Below are 14,678 nucleotides of genomic sequence, written 5' to 3' on the forward strand. Positions count from 1 at the left end.
TGTGCAGTAGATGTCTACATTACAGGAAAGAGGGGCTTAGAGGTTTGTAGTGGCAACAAACCTGCTTCCACATGTTTGCCGCTTTTAAAATATTGCCTGAAAAATCACTTTTCTGCCCAGGCTTGTATTTCAACATTAGATTGAGTCCCATCAGTTTATCATGTTTGTGATGTTGTGCATCCTGGTTCTAACTTGTTTTTAGTTGTTTGTTTGATATGTGTGCATTTGTGACCCATTGAGGAAGAAGCCAGTACTCCAACGATAACACACAGAAAACAAATTAGTTTGCCCCAGTTACAGCCGGATGTGGAAGGATGCACGTTTGAACAAAGTCACACTCTTTATCACTTCTACTAAACACTAAAACAATGTATGAACTTCTAAGTTAGTTGAAAGTTTTAAAAAAATATGTCAGGTTATTGTATAATTTAGTATTCAGCAATTTTTCTTTGTTATCCTAACAGACCTTAAAGGAGCAGTAAATAATATTGACACCTCGTCTTTAAATATAAGGCACAGGTGGAGTGAGACGGGGGGACTCTGGCAAAAATACCGTTCATTGTTGGACAGCCCCATAAACCCCCCACCCCATGCATGAACCAAATTTCTCTAAGTGGTTTTATTACTCGTTAAAAAAAAATTGGCAACAATGGCATTAAAGGAACTATACCAGATTCTGCTCGAATTCGAACTGTGAGTGAGGAAAACAGTTTGGTTTGAACTGGAAGCCCTGCCCCCAAGATTTTTTTTCTGAATGAGAAACCCTCAACATGAAGAAGGCTAAACCTGCGCCTCAATCTTGTGCAGAATCCTTAGGAGGAAACAAGGCTTCATTGCTGGACTTTTTAATTTTTTTGACACGAACGGCTGCGTGTGCCATAGTTATGGTTGTATTTAGTTTGGTTTTGGACTTATGAGGACATTTTCTGTTTACCCTGTCACAATTCAGCCACCAGCAGTTAACCAATCAGTTCAGTCCATCCCTTGTTACCACCCTTCCTTAGATCAGCTCCACCTGTTATCAGTAATTAGTGTTTATCTCTGGTCACTGGATTAGACAGATATTTATACCCGCCTCAGTCTACTCATCATTGCCAGATCATTACAATCCTTCTGGTGAGTCATATCTAGCGTTTCTGTCTGCCTGCCCGTCCGTTATTCGATCCTTGCCTTATCTCCTGTTTTTCTGAGTTTGCCTAGACCTTGTCGGATGAATGCCTGCCGGTTATGGACCTGTATAGACGCTCTGACTCAGCTCCCAGATCCTGCTCTGGACATTCCCGCACATCTGATCACCTGCCTTGACCCTGGACTGGTTAATGGTTTACAGACTCTTATTCTCCCTTCAGTCTTCTTGCCTGCTCCTGTCACCCTGGTTTTTGAACCACTGCCTGCCTGTGATAAACTGTCTAAAGACGTTCTCTGCTTCTTCTCTGGCTGAATTCTGGGTCCTCCGTCTCTGACCATGACAGCGTTTTGAGTAAATGTAAACATTTCTCTACTAATAGTAGAGAAACGTTATCCCCAGTGCTGCTTTTACCTGCTAAAAAAGTCTTGACTGGCTCAATTGTGACACTGTGTTTTATTTGCCCTAACAGGTTTCTCTTGTAAATGAGAACTTGTGTCTCAGTTAGACGACCCATATAAATATAAAAAAACAAAATTTTGTATAAGCTGCTGCAGAGCTCTTTCAGTTACAGACTGCTGCATCCTCGGTGCACTAAGGTTATCGCTGATCCTTCCTACCAACGGCTGTTAGACTTTAGAACCATCACTGCTTCAAACAAACTCAATAAGTTGTTTTCATCTCTTCAGCTATTTAGACAGTTCTTTCATTTCTGGACAATGTTTGTTTTCTATTCTCTTAGTGGTATTATATAGGAAATATTCATCCCTAGAATTAAATCATACACGAGCTGTTTGATTCGTTTCTTACAACGTGATAAAGGTCTTTAGTTTTAAATTGACTCATTGTGATTGACAACGCAGACATGCACAGAAGAGTGCAGAAAGGTAGAAACTAATGACTACAGCTACAGTTTTATAAAGCAGAAACAACAAACATGACTTGGTTTATGCATCATTATTTAGCTGATTTTTGAATCAGGACTTTAAATAAAAAGATACAAACACGCTGCTGGGACACACGTGCTCTCCTTTCTGAGTTTGTCATCAGTTGTGTGTGTGTGTGTGAGTCAGGTGATGAGGTGAACATTCTCTCTTCACATCTGCAAACAATGCTGAGCACAAAGCCGCTCCATCACACAATGAACCCCGAGCAGCTATTTTCAGCAACAATGGCCTCCGGGGAAACCGTCAGTTCATCCGCTGAGTGATTCGTTCCAACACAACACGAAGAATAACTGGCAGCTCTGAAGCTGCTCTGACACGACACTCTAATACGAGGCTTTTTTTCTGATGAGTCCCCTTTGTTGCACTCACACACCGGTAAAAGGTAGACATGAGTGTTAAAGCAGCATATGATGAAATTAAACCTCATTGTTCCTTTTAGTCTGTTATTATGTTTTTTTACATGTTTTTTTATTATTATGTGGCACTGGTGGCCTATATTTGACAGGAGGTGGACAGGAAATGGGGGTGAGTGACAGGGGGAGACGCAGCAAAGATCCTCAGGCCAGAACCCAAACCTGAAACAGTCGTATCAAAGGCCTCTGAACACGGATCGGGCACAGACTGTGGCTGAATGGGTAGAATAGTTGTCTTATAGTCGGAAGGATGTGGGTTTGATTCAAGCTTCCCCCTGTTACATGTTGATGTGCCCCTGGGCAAGGCGCCGATATGTTATCGGTGTGCATTAGTAAGTGCGACTGGATGAATGTGGCTATAGCATAAAGTGCTTTGAGTGGCCAGTTTGACTGGAAAAGCTCTAAATAAATTCAGTCCATTTACCACTTATAGTCTCCTTGGCACTAAAATGAGGGTGGGTGGAAATCATGGATGAAGAGAGTGCAGGAAATGGGAGGGAACACATTTCTGCAAAATTGTATTCCATCTCTTTGCCCTAACTGATAACCCAAACCCAAATCTTCCAAGTTTTTTTTTTATTACCCAATATTTTCTATAGATTAGGGAGAAGGCCAAGCGCTCCTTAAATACCAGGATTATTCCAGGGTCAAGCAGGGAAAAAGGTTTAAGCATTCAGTCCACAGAAAAATGTAAATATGTCTACATTATTCATAATTTTAATGACTCATTAACCACTGCAATGGCTGGTTTGAAGTGTTCTAATATGTAATGTTTGCTCATGTGTTAAAAAAGCTCATGAAGGGAAAGGAGACTTCCCATTAAGGTACACTTGGCTAGTAAATCTGCCCACAGGAATCAGACAACAACAACAAAACAAATAAAGATACAGATGTATGAAACAAACTCACCTGTACATATTGCCCCAGTTCCTTCTTTTTCCCTTAATGATGTGTTTTTTTCTAGTGATTGTAGTTTGCCAGTCTGCTTGCTGTTTACTCGTCTGCCTGTTTTTTACATGATGCAAGCATTGAAATCCGAAGTCAAATTGCTTGTTTTAACCCACTAACAAGCAATAAAGTTGTTTCAGATTATGAGCAAAAGACCAAAGCTGAAGGTTCAGACTGATTATACCTGCATAGTGCTACAGCTCAGCCCACATAGTTCTGGTCTAACCTGTGTCATGGTTCAGTTCTGGCCTGGCTGTCTTCCCCTGTTGTTTTTCCGGCACCTCCTCCTCTCACACAGCTCAGCCTCCACTCCCTCAGCAATAAGTCACACCTGTTGGGCACTAATCACTCCACCTGCCAGCCTCTCTACATAAACCGCTCTCAGTCTTCTCTTCCCTGCCGGCTCGTCTTCAGTCTCTACCAACACCATGCCTGTCAAATCCTGTTCTCATCAGTCTCCATTCACTCTACGTCTGTCAGCCAAGTAAGCTCTCTGTTAGCTACTGGATCTCCTGCTACCTCTGTGCTCCATGTAAGCTCTCTGCTTTGCTGCCGGTTCTCCTGCTACCCCTGTGCTCCAAGTAAGCTCTCTGCTTTGCTGCCGGTTCTCCTGCTACCTCTGTGCTCCAAGTAAGCTCTCTGCTTTGCTGCTGGTTCTCCTGCTACCTCTGTGCTCCAACAGCCCTGCATCTCCAAGAACTCTCTCACTGCACCTCTGGTTCGAAAGCTATCCTAGCACCTCCAAGTATCCGTCACAAGAGCCTGCTCTGTGTTCTCCAGTCTCTTCCAGTCAGCCTGCTCCTGCACCCATCATCTCCAGTCCGGTAACTAACTCTGGTCATCATCATCCACAACCCATTACTTTCAATAAACTTCAAAGAAACAAGCTCTGTGTGTGTGATCTGTCCGGGTTACAAAGATAAATCATGACAACCTGCTATAATATGTTTGAAAGATAAAGCAAAACTTTCAGAATTAGCATAGTAGAATTAAAACGGCTAAACGATTAACCTGCATCAAGCTGTTGCCGCAGTTTGTGCTCTGCGAACACCGAGCAGAACCGTAACAACTTACCCATGTGGCAGACGGGGCTTAATAGCTGCCTGCAGGTTTTCTGATTGTTCTTTAATGAAGGGCAATTTAATTTAGCTGCTCTAACAGTTAGATTGCATGATCCAGAGCTTCAGGATGTTTATGTGTTTGTAGATGAGCTCATAAATAAAATGTTGTTCTGACACATGCTTTCTCAGCATATTTGTAAAAGTTGGCTTCACCATCTTCTGTCACATTTCATATATTTTCACATCAAAAACCAGATCAGTGTTCACATGAACTTTCTCCAAAACAGTTTGGACTAATTTTCTGCCTAAAGGGTTGTGAAGAAGCTAAACTGTGCACGGCTCCCTCACCCATATGGAAAATAAAAAAATAAAAAAAACATAAAATATAAGCCTTTAGTCATTCAATTTATATTTCATATATCACATCATATAAGGCTTATATGATTTACTCTTGAAAGTGGCCAGGTTTACATTTATCAAACAATATATAATGAATTTCCCAAAAATCATGTGAAAACTATGTATGCTGTATAGAAGTAAATCATCTGTCAGCATATGTTTTCTATACATGTTTTGTGTATCTTTTTTATGTGCTAAAATATGGTGATTGCAGTGCAGACGTTGGCCAGAGGTTCTCTAACCAGAACTGAACTGAGCTTTATGTCAACCATCCACGTTCCCACAGACTTTCACAAAGCTATGAATGTAACTAGACCATGTATGTAGATACCATGTCCACCGTCCAGCTCGTATGTCGAGCTACTGAACACACATTACTGTAGATTATCAAAAAAGGAGCTTGTGCTGGGTCTCTGAGCTGATAAGGAAACTTTCTAAACTGTTATTCAAAATTAAAAAATGTTTGTTATAAGAAGCACTATGCAGTGCTTGTTATCAACAAGCACTTTGGTGAAAATTGTTAAAGACACACACTTTAATGCGTTAATTATCATTTCATTTTGTATCAATTTACTGAGAATCTTATATCTGGTTTCACAGTCTGATGCGTTGCATGCAAGTTTTACCTAAAATAGATACAAACTTTATAAGATTTGTGTATATCTTTTCCATATGGGTAAACAAGTGGCTTGAAGCTGTTTTTGTAAGGATTTCATGCATACAAGTTTTATCTAAAATTATTCACTCTCCACTTTAAAATGGGCTCATTGGCAACATAAAAGTTGCAGGTGTTTCCGACAAAGAAACAACACAAGGATAGTTCAATTATTAAATAAAACTTATAGTATTTTGGCCAAATTCAGCCTAACTCCTACTTTCAGTGACCGCTGCAGTCTGAAGAAACTGAAGCTTGGACATCAGTGGTCCTTCAAACAGAACAATGATCCCAAGTATTTCTCAAAGTTTTCCAAGGCTTGGTTTCAAAACAAGTGCAGCAGGATACCAGCATGGCCCTCATGATCGACTGAATTGAACTTTTCTGAAAATCTCTGGTGGAATTAGAAAAAGATAGCTGTTGCACATAAACCAAATAATACTGATAACCTGTTGGGTTTTTCTCATGAAGAGTGGCGAAGGTTCCTCTAGAACATCCCTAGAAGCTGGTGTCTGGCTATGAATCATGTTTGCAGCAGAACAAAACAGAAATAAAGGACTAAACATGCCTTTCATGAAGGGGTTGGATAGTTAGGTGACATTTTGTGTTTAATTTGGAGAAAACCAAATCCACATTAGTTGTGGTTTATTTATTTTTCACAAACAGCTGCTAGTTTGAGCATTTTGCCAATAAGCCTAATTTGCAGAGAGGCTTGAATCATTTAGGGGGCAGCTATGAAAGAATAGTGTCTTCACTCACTGCTTCATGTCCTGCATCTGGCACTCCATGTTGTCCTGTTGGGTCCTCAGAAGCTGAACTTCGTAGAGGAGCTTACTGAGGTCCTCCTGACGGACTTTGGTCTCCTCGCTTTTCACGATGGACACCTGGACGCACAGATACAAGAGTCTGATTTTGCAAATAATACCAACAGAACCATGAAGAGCACAAAAATATACCATTACATCTTATTGGAACAGATTTCCGTGGGTCATGAAAGGAAAAAAAAAAAATGTCTGGCATCATGCCTTGTTCATTGTATTTATGTCCCAAACTGTAATAAAGAAAAACTAAATGTTTGTTTTCTGTGTACATTGATGTTAAATATACTCTGTTAAAGAGTACATTCTCAAACACATTTTATAATCCAGATTATCGTTGAGAAACAAAGATTACAAAATTAAATTGTGTTAATTAGGATTCACTTTCCCCTATTCATAAAAATGCAAACTTATTATAAAGCATTTTTTACTGTAGCTAATCTAATCTGATGTATATATATATATATATATATATATATATATATATATATATATATATATATATATATATATATATATATACACACACACACACACACACACACACACACACACACATCTGTGTCAGGAGGCCCAGTAGAAACATATTTATAAAATAAACAGTTAATGTGTTTACAGTAATCCTCATTTAAGCTGCTGTATATAATAATAATAATAATAATAATAATAATAATAATAATAATAATAATAATGTTAAGCAGTCATTCTTCCACCTTTGATAATAATCTATATAGAATTAAAATTCCTGTTCTGAGGACTTTAACATGAGTTTTTTCCCCCTGAAATTCTCCAATGAAAGCTTCTTGTTTCAGAGCATCCATAGACATTAGTTTATGATTTTGGGTAGCATTTTCCTATATGTTGTCCATATTTGGGACAAATACAGACATATCACTGCATCACATATTACCATATCTTTATGCTTTTAGTCCAGCAGACTCTTAGACATTCAAGCTGCTATAAAGCAGATGTTGTCTCAGGCCTCACTAGTTTAGGGCAGTGCATGCGTGTGTGTGCACTCACCTTCCTCTTGATATGCTCCAGCATGTGTTCATGTCCCTGCATGAAGTAAAGATGTTGGAACTCCGTATCGTCTCTTTCAGGCTTCACCAGGCCGCTCTGCTCGATGTTCACCACTTTACGGAAACCATCTGATAGAACACCAGCAGAGTGGAGGTAAACACACTGTGGACATGCTGTGAGGAAGACAAGACAGAAAGCCCATACTCACACATGTTTAGCTGTCGAACGAAGCTCGCCATGTTGTTGTGTTTGAAGTATTTTGGTAGAACCTCCTTGGCAAAGCGTCCCTGATCAAACACGTGGAAACTCGTTCCGGTCTAGAAAGGAGGGGGAGACTCGTCAGGTTTCAAGTCGTTGTTGAATCCCTGAACCCATCTCGGCAGGGACAAGGAGAATAAAAGTACTGCATAAATCTGCAATGCAGTACATTTTTCAGCAATTCACTATGTATTTATTATTTATAAATCAGTCAACAGATTGCCTCCCATTTTAATCTGTGATGCAGATACCCTTTCTACATTAAAAACTAGCCTCAAAACCTTCCTTTTATTTAAGGCTTATAGTCAGAGTGGCTTAGGTTATCCTGAGCTATCTCTGTAAATATGCTGCTGAAGGCTGAGGACAATCTGATACGTTCTCCTACTACTCCCCCATTTTGCACTTTCTACTGCTGTTGCTGCTATGTTCTCTCCCATCTGTAGTCTCTTCATTGAAGCTATATCTTACATGGTGTTCTGTTTTAATGACACCTTTCTATGGGGTCCATCGGCTGAACTACTGCTTCCAATAATTTCAGGTTCTCTTTCTCTCTGTGTTTAACCATGACTCTCTCCTAGTCGTCAATGGATCGGAGGAGATATTGTTGCACCTAACTTCTCATTTAGGAGGAGAGATTTCTTTCATCAAGAAAATACAATATGGCTTTGTTTAATAATGAACATTTAAGGTCTATGACTGAGTGACATCCCAGTCCTTACAGTAGGTGAAGAATGATGGCTTAAATATATTGGTAAGGCCCAAACTGCAGCCCCAATTGCTGGTTAAATCAGCTAAAACTTCTCAGGGAGACTGATTTAGCCATTGATGACACCTATTGCTAAAGGAAAGTGCTGCAGCAATAGTAACTGGCTCAGAGCATATGTTTTTAGCTGTTTTTCTCCTCTATATTAATTATTTTCTTTTGCTTTAAGATAGAAAGTACTCCAGGGCCAGTGCTTCGCTGTTTGTTTCATATGTCTGTTTAGTTTTCTTAAACCTTACAGTTGGCACAATCTCAAAAATAATATCTCTCTGATTGGGATTCAGTTCATACATTTAGTTTAATCTAAATTACATTTTTTACCTGTAAAAAAGGTTTGTTCTGTTACTTGTTTCCTATTTTGTGATGCTTTGATCAGCTCTACAAACATTAAAAGACATTGTGGGAGTAAGTATAAGAATCTACAGAGTTTTAGATGTTCTTTTGTTGCGTGTTGGTGTCCAACAGGATGGAGTCAGCCCGATTGTGTTTTATGAGTTTCCACCCTTTCATATTTATTCATATTTATTGGGGATGTGTCATGACTGCAGACGGTCCACTTCGGCTGTGGTACTACTGTTTCTCAGTTAAATCTATAAAATGTGTGCAGAATGTCGTCTTCCACTGTCTTAGTAATAGTAATAGTAATATCATCTTTATTGTCAGTGAAACATACATTACAACAAAATTTGTTCTCTGCTTTTAACCCATCACCCTCGGGGAGCAGTGGGCTGCCATGTGCGGCGCCCAGGGAGCAATCTGGGGTTAAGGGTCTTGCTCAGGGACCCAGAGTGCCGGCACTGGGGATCGAACCGGGTACTTACATCCTTCTCTGAGTGCAAGCATGCTGCTCTAACCACTAGGCCAGCACTCCCCCAAATCTTGATGAAAACTGCATGGATGTTGCTGGAAAATAAGTGGTATTGAAGGCAGTACGTATTTCCATAAATTCAGGTCATCGTTTTATAGTCTATTAAGTTGCAAATGTACTTTTCGAAATCCACTGACACGTGAGGCAAAACCTTTGAAAGGTATTATTCAGAGGTAACTGTGCTTGGACTTTAGGCAGACTTCCTCCCTTCTTAAAATCCAGCTCTTCTCCTTCTCCAGCTCATCTTATCTGATATATTGACTCTTAAATTTTTATTATTAATTTGATTTTTTTTATCTCTTTCTATTTTACTCAAATTTTTACTGATTGGATCATTGTTCTGCTATTTCAGTATAGCAATGTTTTTTTTTCTAAGTCTTGTTAATTTAATATTGGTTTGTTGTGGTATCATTTCACTGCTGTCTATCCATTCTGTGTACAGCACTTTGGTCCTGTGAGTACTTAAGGTGTTGTATAAATAAAGCTGCGATGGTACAGTAAATTAACTGTTTACAAAGCTCTATAATTGTCCTTCTCCATGTTTGATCTTCCTCATCATCTTGATGTTACTTACCTGGTATATAGTTTTTTATCTGATTCCACATCCTACTTTCCTCCCATTCTAAGTTGGTTTGAAACATATTACAGGTTTAAAAAGTTGAAATGGACCAATTTTGTCAAACATCTTCGTTCTTCCATTCTGCAGTTTACTTGTTTAGTGTGTAAACATCAGACGGCGCCACATCATTACACCAGAAGCATTTTTGAAGGCCTGACCAATGCTGCTCATAATAAAACAATAATTGTCTATTCACACGAATAATGAGCCTGTGTGCAAAGATTTCTGTGTACTTTAAAATATCTGACTGAGCTCCTTTTAGCAGCTATTCCTTGACAGGTTGTAGAAGAATGCAACATGTGAACTGACCTACTAATGAATCTACTCATCCTAGGTTCAGCTCTTCCTATCAGAATAAACAGAAACAGCCCAAGTTGCTTTTCTACTACATTAACTGCATTCCCTGGACTGTTTGGAAATGCTACTTCTAAGCATCTATCAGCCAGCAGCATGTTTCTGATGGTTTTTGGCAGGGACTCACAGCGCTCCAGCAGATGAGGTGGTTGGTTTCCGGGTTCTCCACCAGCGTCCACAGCTTGGTGAGAAAAGCCGGCACATTGCTGCCGTAGTTGCCGTCCACACCTGCGATACCTGGAGACTCCTGCATGTTCACGCCTCTTCCGCTTCACAGCAGGGAAACCAAACGTAAAGAAATATGTGTTTATACGCGGAAGTGCAGCTTCCCAGATCAGTCCATGTTAGCAGGTGATCGTCACTGATAATCCCAGCTTGGTCTCTTTGGCTCCATCTCCCCTAGTCGACTTTCCCTGTTTGTGCTCACAGATGTTTCTTCCTGTCTTTACAGCAGATTATTTTCTTTCACCGTGCTCCCCCTGTCATCATCCAACTGAATTAGCTCACAGAAGGTCCCTGTCAGCACACACACAGAATACAAGCCCACCCTCCCGGGGCCTCCCACTGACAATCCAAAGAGTCCAACAATACACTGATCGCACAAAAAGGTTCAATAATAAACCCTGAAAGGGGTTCCTGGTGCCCTAAACGGCAGAGGGCTCAGTGTTACTGTGTTCCACACAGAAAAGATGAGTTCTGTGTGAAATCTGAGTTATTTCTCTGTCAGGATTCATGATGGAAAGGAGCTGAAAACAATCCATCCTGATTAAGACTCTTTATTTTTTAATTCTGACTTTGATATTAAACTGTTATTATTAGCACTCAAATCATAATGAATATTATATTTGGCTTCAAATAGAAATTCCCATATAAACCAATAGACACGTCTCTATATTAATGTAAAATTTTCAAAATTGAAATGAAAAGAGAAAATCAATTATTTTTGGGAAAATTGCAGCCTAATCAGGATTTTGTAACCTGTCTTTCAGAGCCTCCTTGAAAAAACTCTAGAGAAATGATTGTTTGCTGAACCCAGAACAGTGTTGTTGTTGGGACTTTGGGCACAGTTACAATGCAATCTTTGCAAGCTTTGGTCATCTAAACAGTTTTTCAGACACAGGTACAGTGATTTCTATGGTGCTCATTTGGGCACGCCTCTCAGACGTTAATGGGATGCTTCAGCACTCGTTCTTGGGATGTCGGAGCTTCTATTGCTTTTTTGTAAAGTTATTGATTCTTGGCTCACTGTCAAAAATTTAACTGTTAAAAAGGTTAGTTATATTACAACGAGGAATTGTTGTTTTGTTTGGCTGCATATATATATATATATATATATATATATATATATATATATATATATATATATATATATATAGGACAACAAACTCAGGATCATTGGAACAACCAGTGTTATATAAAACATATGTAAATTATAATTACATTTAATAGAAACAAATCCCATTGGTTTGAAAGTCAGCTTTGTAGACCCTTTATTAAAAGGAGGAGATCAAGTATCTATGACTAACTACAGGGCATTACTGCATCAAATTTGTGTCTTGTCAAAAAATCTTGAATCTCTTTGTGATCAACTAAGAGATTTTATACTCCAATTAACTTCTTTCAAATTGCAATCAGGCTTCAGGAAAAAGTTCAGCACCATCTCTGCAGTCATTAAAGTGATCAGTGACATACTTGTTGTTTTGTGTGTCACTTTTTACTGATCTGTGAAAAGCTTTTGACACAGTTTACCAGGCTGTCTTAAAGCAACTGCTTCTTTGTTTGTGACTGTCAGATCATGTAGTTTACTGGTTTACAAATTATCTCAATGACAGGACTGTGTGTTTAATATTATTGTCTGTGTTCTGAATTTATGAGCGTCCACGAGGGGATGCCGCAGTGCTCAATAGGCCCCCCTTCTGTTCATTATGTACATGATGAATTAGGCCAAAACGTGTCAGATGCTAATATGCATGCTTAGATTCATGTTATTTGCTAACACCAAGAAGGAGCCTTAAAGCACTCTGGAAATATCTAGGTTGTTCACATCTACAAAAAAATGCATGTCTTGCTTGACAAGCCCCTCGTTGGCAATCTTGTGAAGAAACTCAAATCTGTCTATTTCTTTCAAAATAAATTTAGCTGTTTCTTTTAACATAAAGAAGCAGCTTGACACAGCAACTTTTCTATCTGTTTTTTGGATTATGGAGACCTGTTGCATGTGAACGTCTCGGCTCAATGTCTTCATAAAATGAAGTGAGGGGGCAGTAAAGCCTTGACTAGAATCTTTGTCCACCAGGAGGATGGGACATTGGTGTACATTTATTCATAAGGCCATGCATGGGTTAGGGCAGGAGTGTTCAAAGTGCGGCCCGGGGCCATTTATGGCCCCTGAACAACTGTCTGTGCCATCCCCACAGATAGTTGATGCAGATGGTGGATTTTTGGCTTTAATATGAGCAAAGTTGTTAAAAAAAAGTTAACATTTTACAGTGTACACATTCTCTTTAATTTCATAGTAAACAAGACCACATATTTTCATGATAATGATAATATTGCAAGGGTTAGTCATTTAAGTTTTTTTAAGTAATATTTTTTGGCCCTTGAATACTTTTTATTACGCAATTTTGGCCCCCGTGACAAATGGTTTGGACAGCCCTGGGTTATGGTGATAATCACACGGAGAAGCGTGGATTCTTACACTATGTGTTCAAATGATCACTTGCTGCTCTCTGTTGCATTTCCCTGCACAGAACTGGAGAAAAGGGCTTTTCTTCACTGGGCTCTTTCTCCGCGGAACATGTTTAAAAAAAGACTGGAAATTACCTGAACCCATTTCATTCAGTACTGTTAAGTCCAGACTGACAGAATTAGAGATGACTTAATTAAATTGTGACTGTTTTTTCTCAATTTGAGCGATATTGCAATAGTGCAATTGTTGTATAACTTTTGCTGCTCATTGGCCAGGTATCCCTTTAAAAGGGGTGCTTTATCTCAGTGGAACTTAGTTCTCGTGATTAAATACAGGTTAAATAAAACTAAATAATAACAATAACAATAACAATAATAACACAATGAATGATCCTGTAGGACTTTTGCATGTTATTATATGTTTGCTATAGCTATAAGGATGACCCTCATATGCTTTCACACAGGACATACGATCTAAATTTATCCTGCAGGTGAAGTCTGTCTGTTACATATTTTACTTTTCTAACCACCAGATGGTGCCATTGTATTTTAGACGTGGTCAAGGGTTCTCTGAAACTTAAATGCAATCGGGGGTACCCCATATAAATGGCCATTAAAACAATATGATGGATGGAGTATAAATGCATGTTATTAAACAAACAAACTTTAAAAATGTTCTTACTGTATTTTAAAATAATACAAGACATTATTCTGCCATCCCTGCTGTTTACATGGATTCTTTTCTAAACTGTGATGCATTGCAGATAGATTCACCATTGTGATTTTGGTTCTCAGGTGTACAATCAGTCAGCCAAGAAGACGCAACATTGCTCTGACATGAGGCTGCTTTCAGATCTTTTTTTAATTTGTTCACTTTTCCATTATATGAGAAACAAACCAGTGAAAGAATTTAGAAGAAAATGCCTTGCAGGGGCTCTGTTGGCACACATAAAAGATCTTTTGTCAGCACTAGCAAGGCCAGACATGGTGTCTGGTCAAATGCTAATATTTAATGCTGACCAACTTGCACAGGTTTTTCTGGACATCTTCATCCTTTCCCTGCAGTTCTCCATGGGTCCTGCCTGAACCCCTCCATCATAGTGCCTGTTTCCTAAAAACAACCATCATCTGGCTCAACGACTACTGTCATGTTTCTCTGACCCCCGTCATCAGGAAGTGCTTCCAGAGGATCCTCCTGCAACACATCAAGGACGCCATCCCTGTCGGCCTGGACAGCCTGCAGTTTGCCCACAGAGGATATTGTCTCGTTAGCACTGCCCACACCCCAAACTCATTTGCAGTATCCCAACACCTATGTTTGGAGGCTTTTGGTAGACTTCAGCTCAGCCTTAACATCATGCTCCCAGACATGGAGAGGAAGGATCCAGCACGGGTGGGTTAGACTGTACAGGGGATTGTGTGATGACGTCTACAACGTCTAGACACAGTTTATGCTATAGGAGTCCAGAAAGGGCCAGATGTAGATCCCACTGTTTTCCCCAACATTAAAATAAAAACTAATAGACTTCTTTTCCAAAGCTGTCAGGACTATCACCCCTGCTGAGAATCAAATTAACCACCAGCCCAGTCCGTTACATGTTACAAACATACCGCTGGTTCCACAGGTTCTTGAGCCACTGAGGATTATTATGCTGTCTCTCACCTGCTAATGACTGTTTGCACACTGCAGTTTCTCAGGGAATGTCTGTTTGGACATCAATGCTAATCTCACAGTTCT

The 14,678-nt window shown here is 39.5% G+C and overlaps 1 protein-coding gene across 1 annotated transcript in view; it reads right to left on the bottom strand.

The window, feature by feature from the left end:
* hsf4 (heat shock transcription factor 4) overlaps positions 1-10,762 on the bottom strand; it is a 29,584-nt gene extending 18,822 nt beyond the window's left edge. Inside the window, exons 1-4 of the mRNA XM_012862914.3 lie at positions 10,380-10,762; positions 7,599-7,707; positions 7,391-7,518; positions 6,309-6,433 (exon numbers count right to left, since the gene is read on the bottom strand). Of these exons, the coding sequence (XP_012718368.2) occupies positions 6,309-6,433; positions 7,391-7,518; positions 7,599-7,707; positions 10,380-10,505 (488 nt within the window). The 5' untranslated portion in view covers positions 10,506-10,762. The remainder of the gene's footprint in view (positions 1-6,308; positions 6,434-7,390; positions 7,519-7,598; positions 7,708-10,379) is intronic.
* Between the last annotated feature and the right edge of the window lie 3,916 nt (positions 10,763-14,678).

This window comes from Fundulus heteroclitus, chromosome 2 (assembly GCF_011125445.2).
Source record: "Fundulus heteroclitus isolate FHET01 chromosome 2, MU-UCD_Fhet_4.1, whole genome shotgun sequence".
NCBI classification, from domain to species: Eukaryota; Metazoa; Chordata; class Actinopteri; order Cyprinodontiformes; family Fundulidae; genus Fundulus; species Fundulus heteroclitus.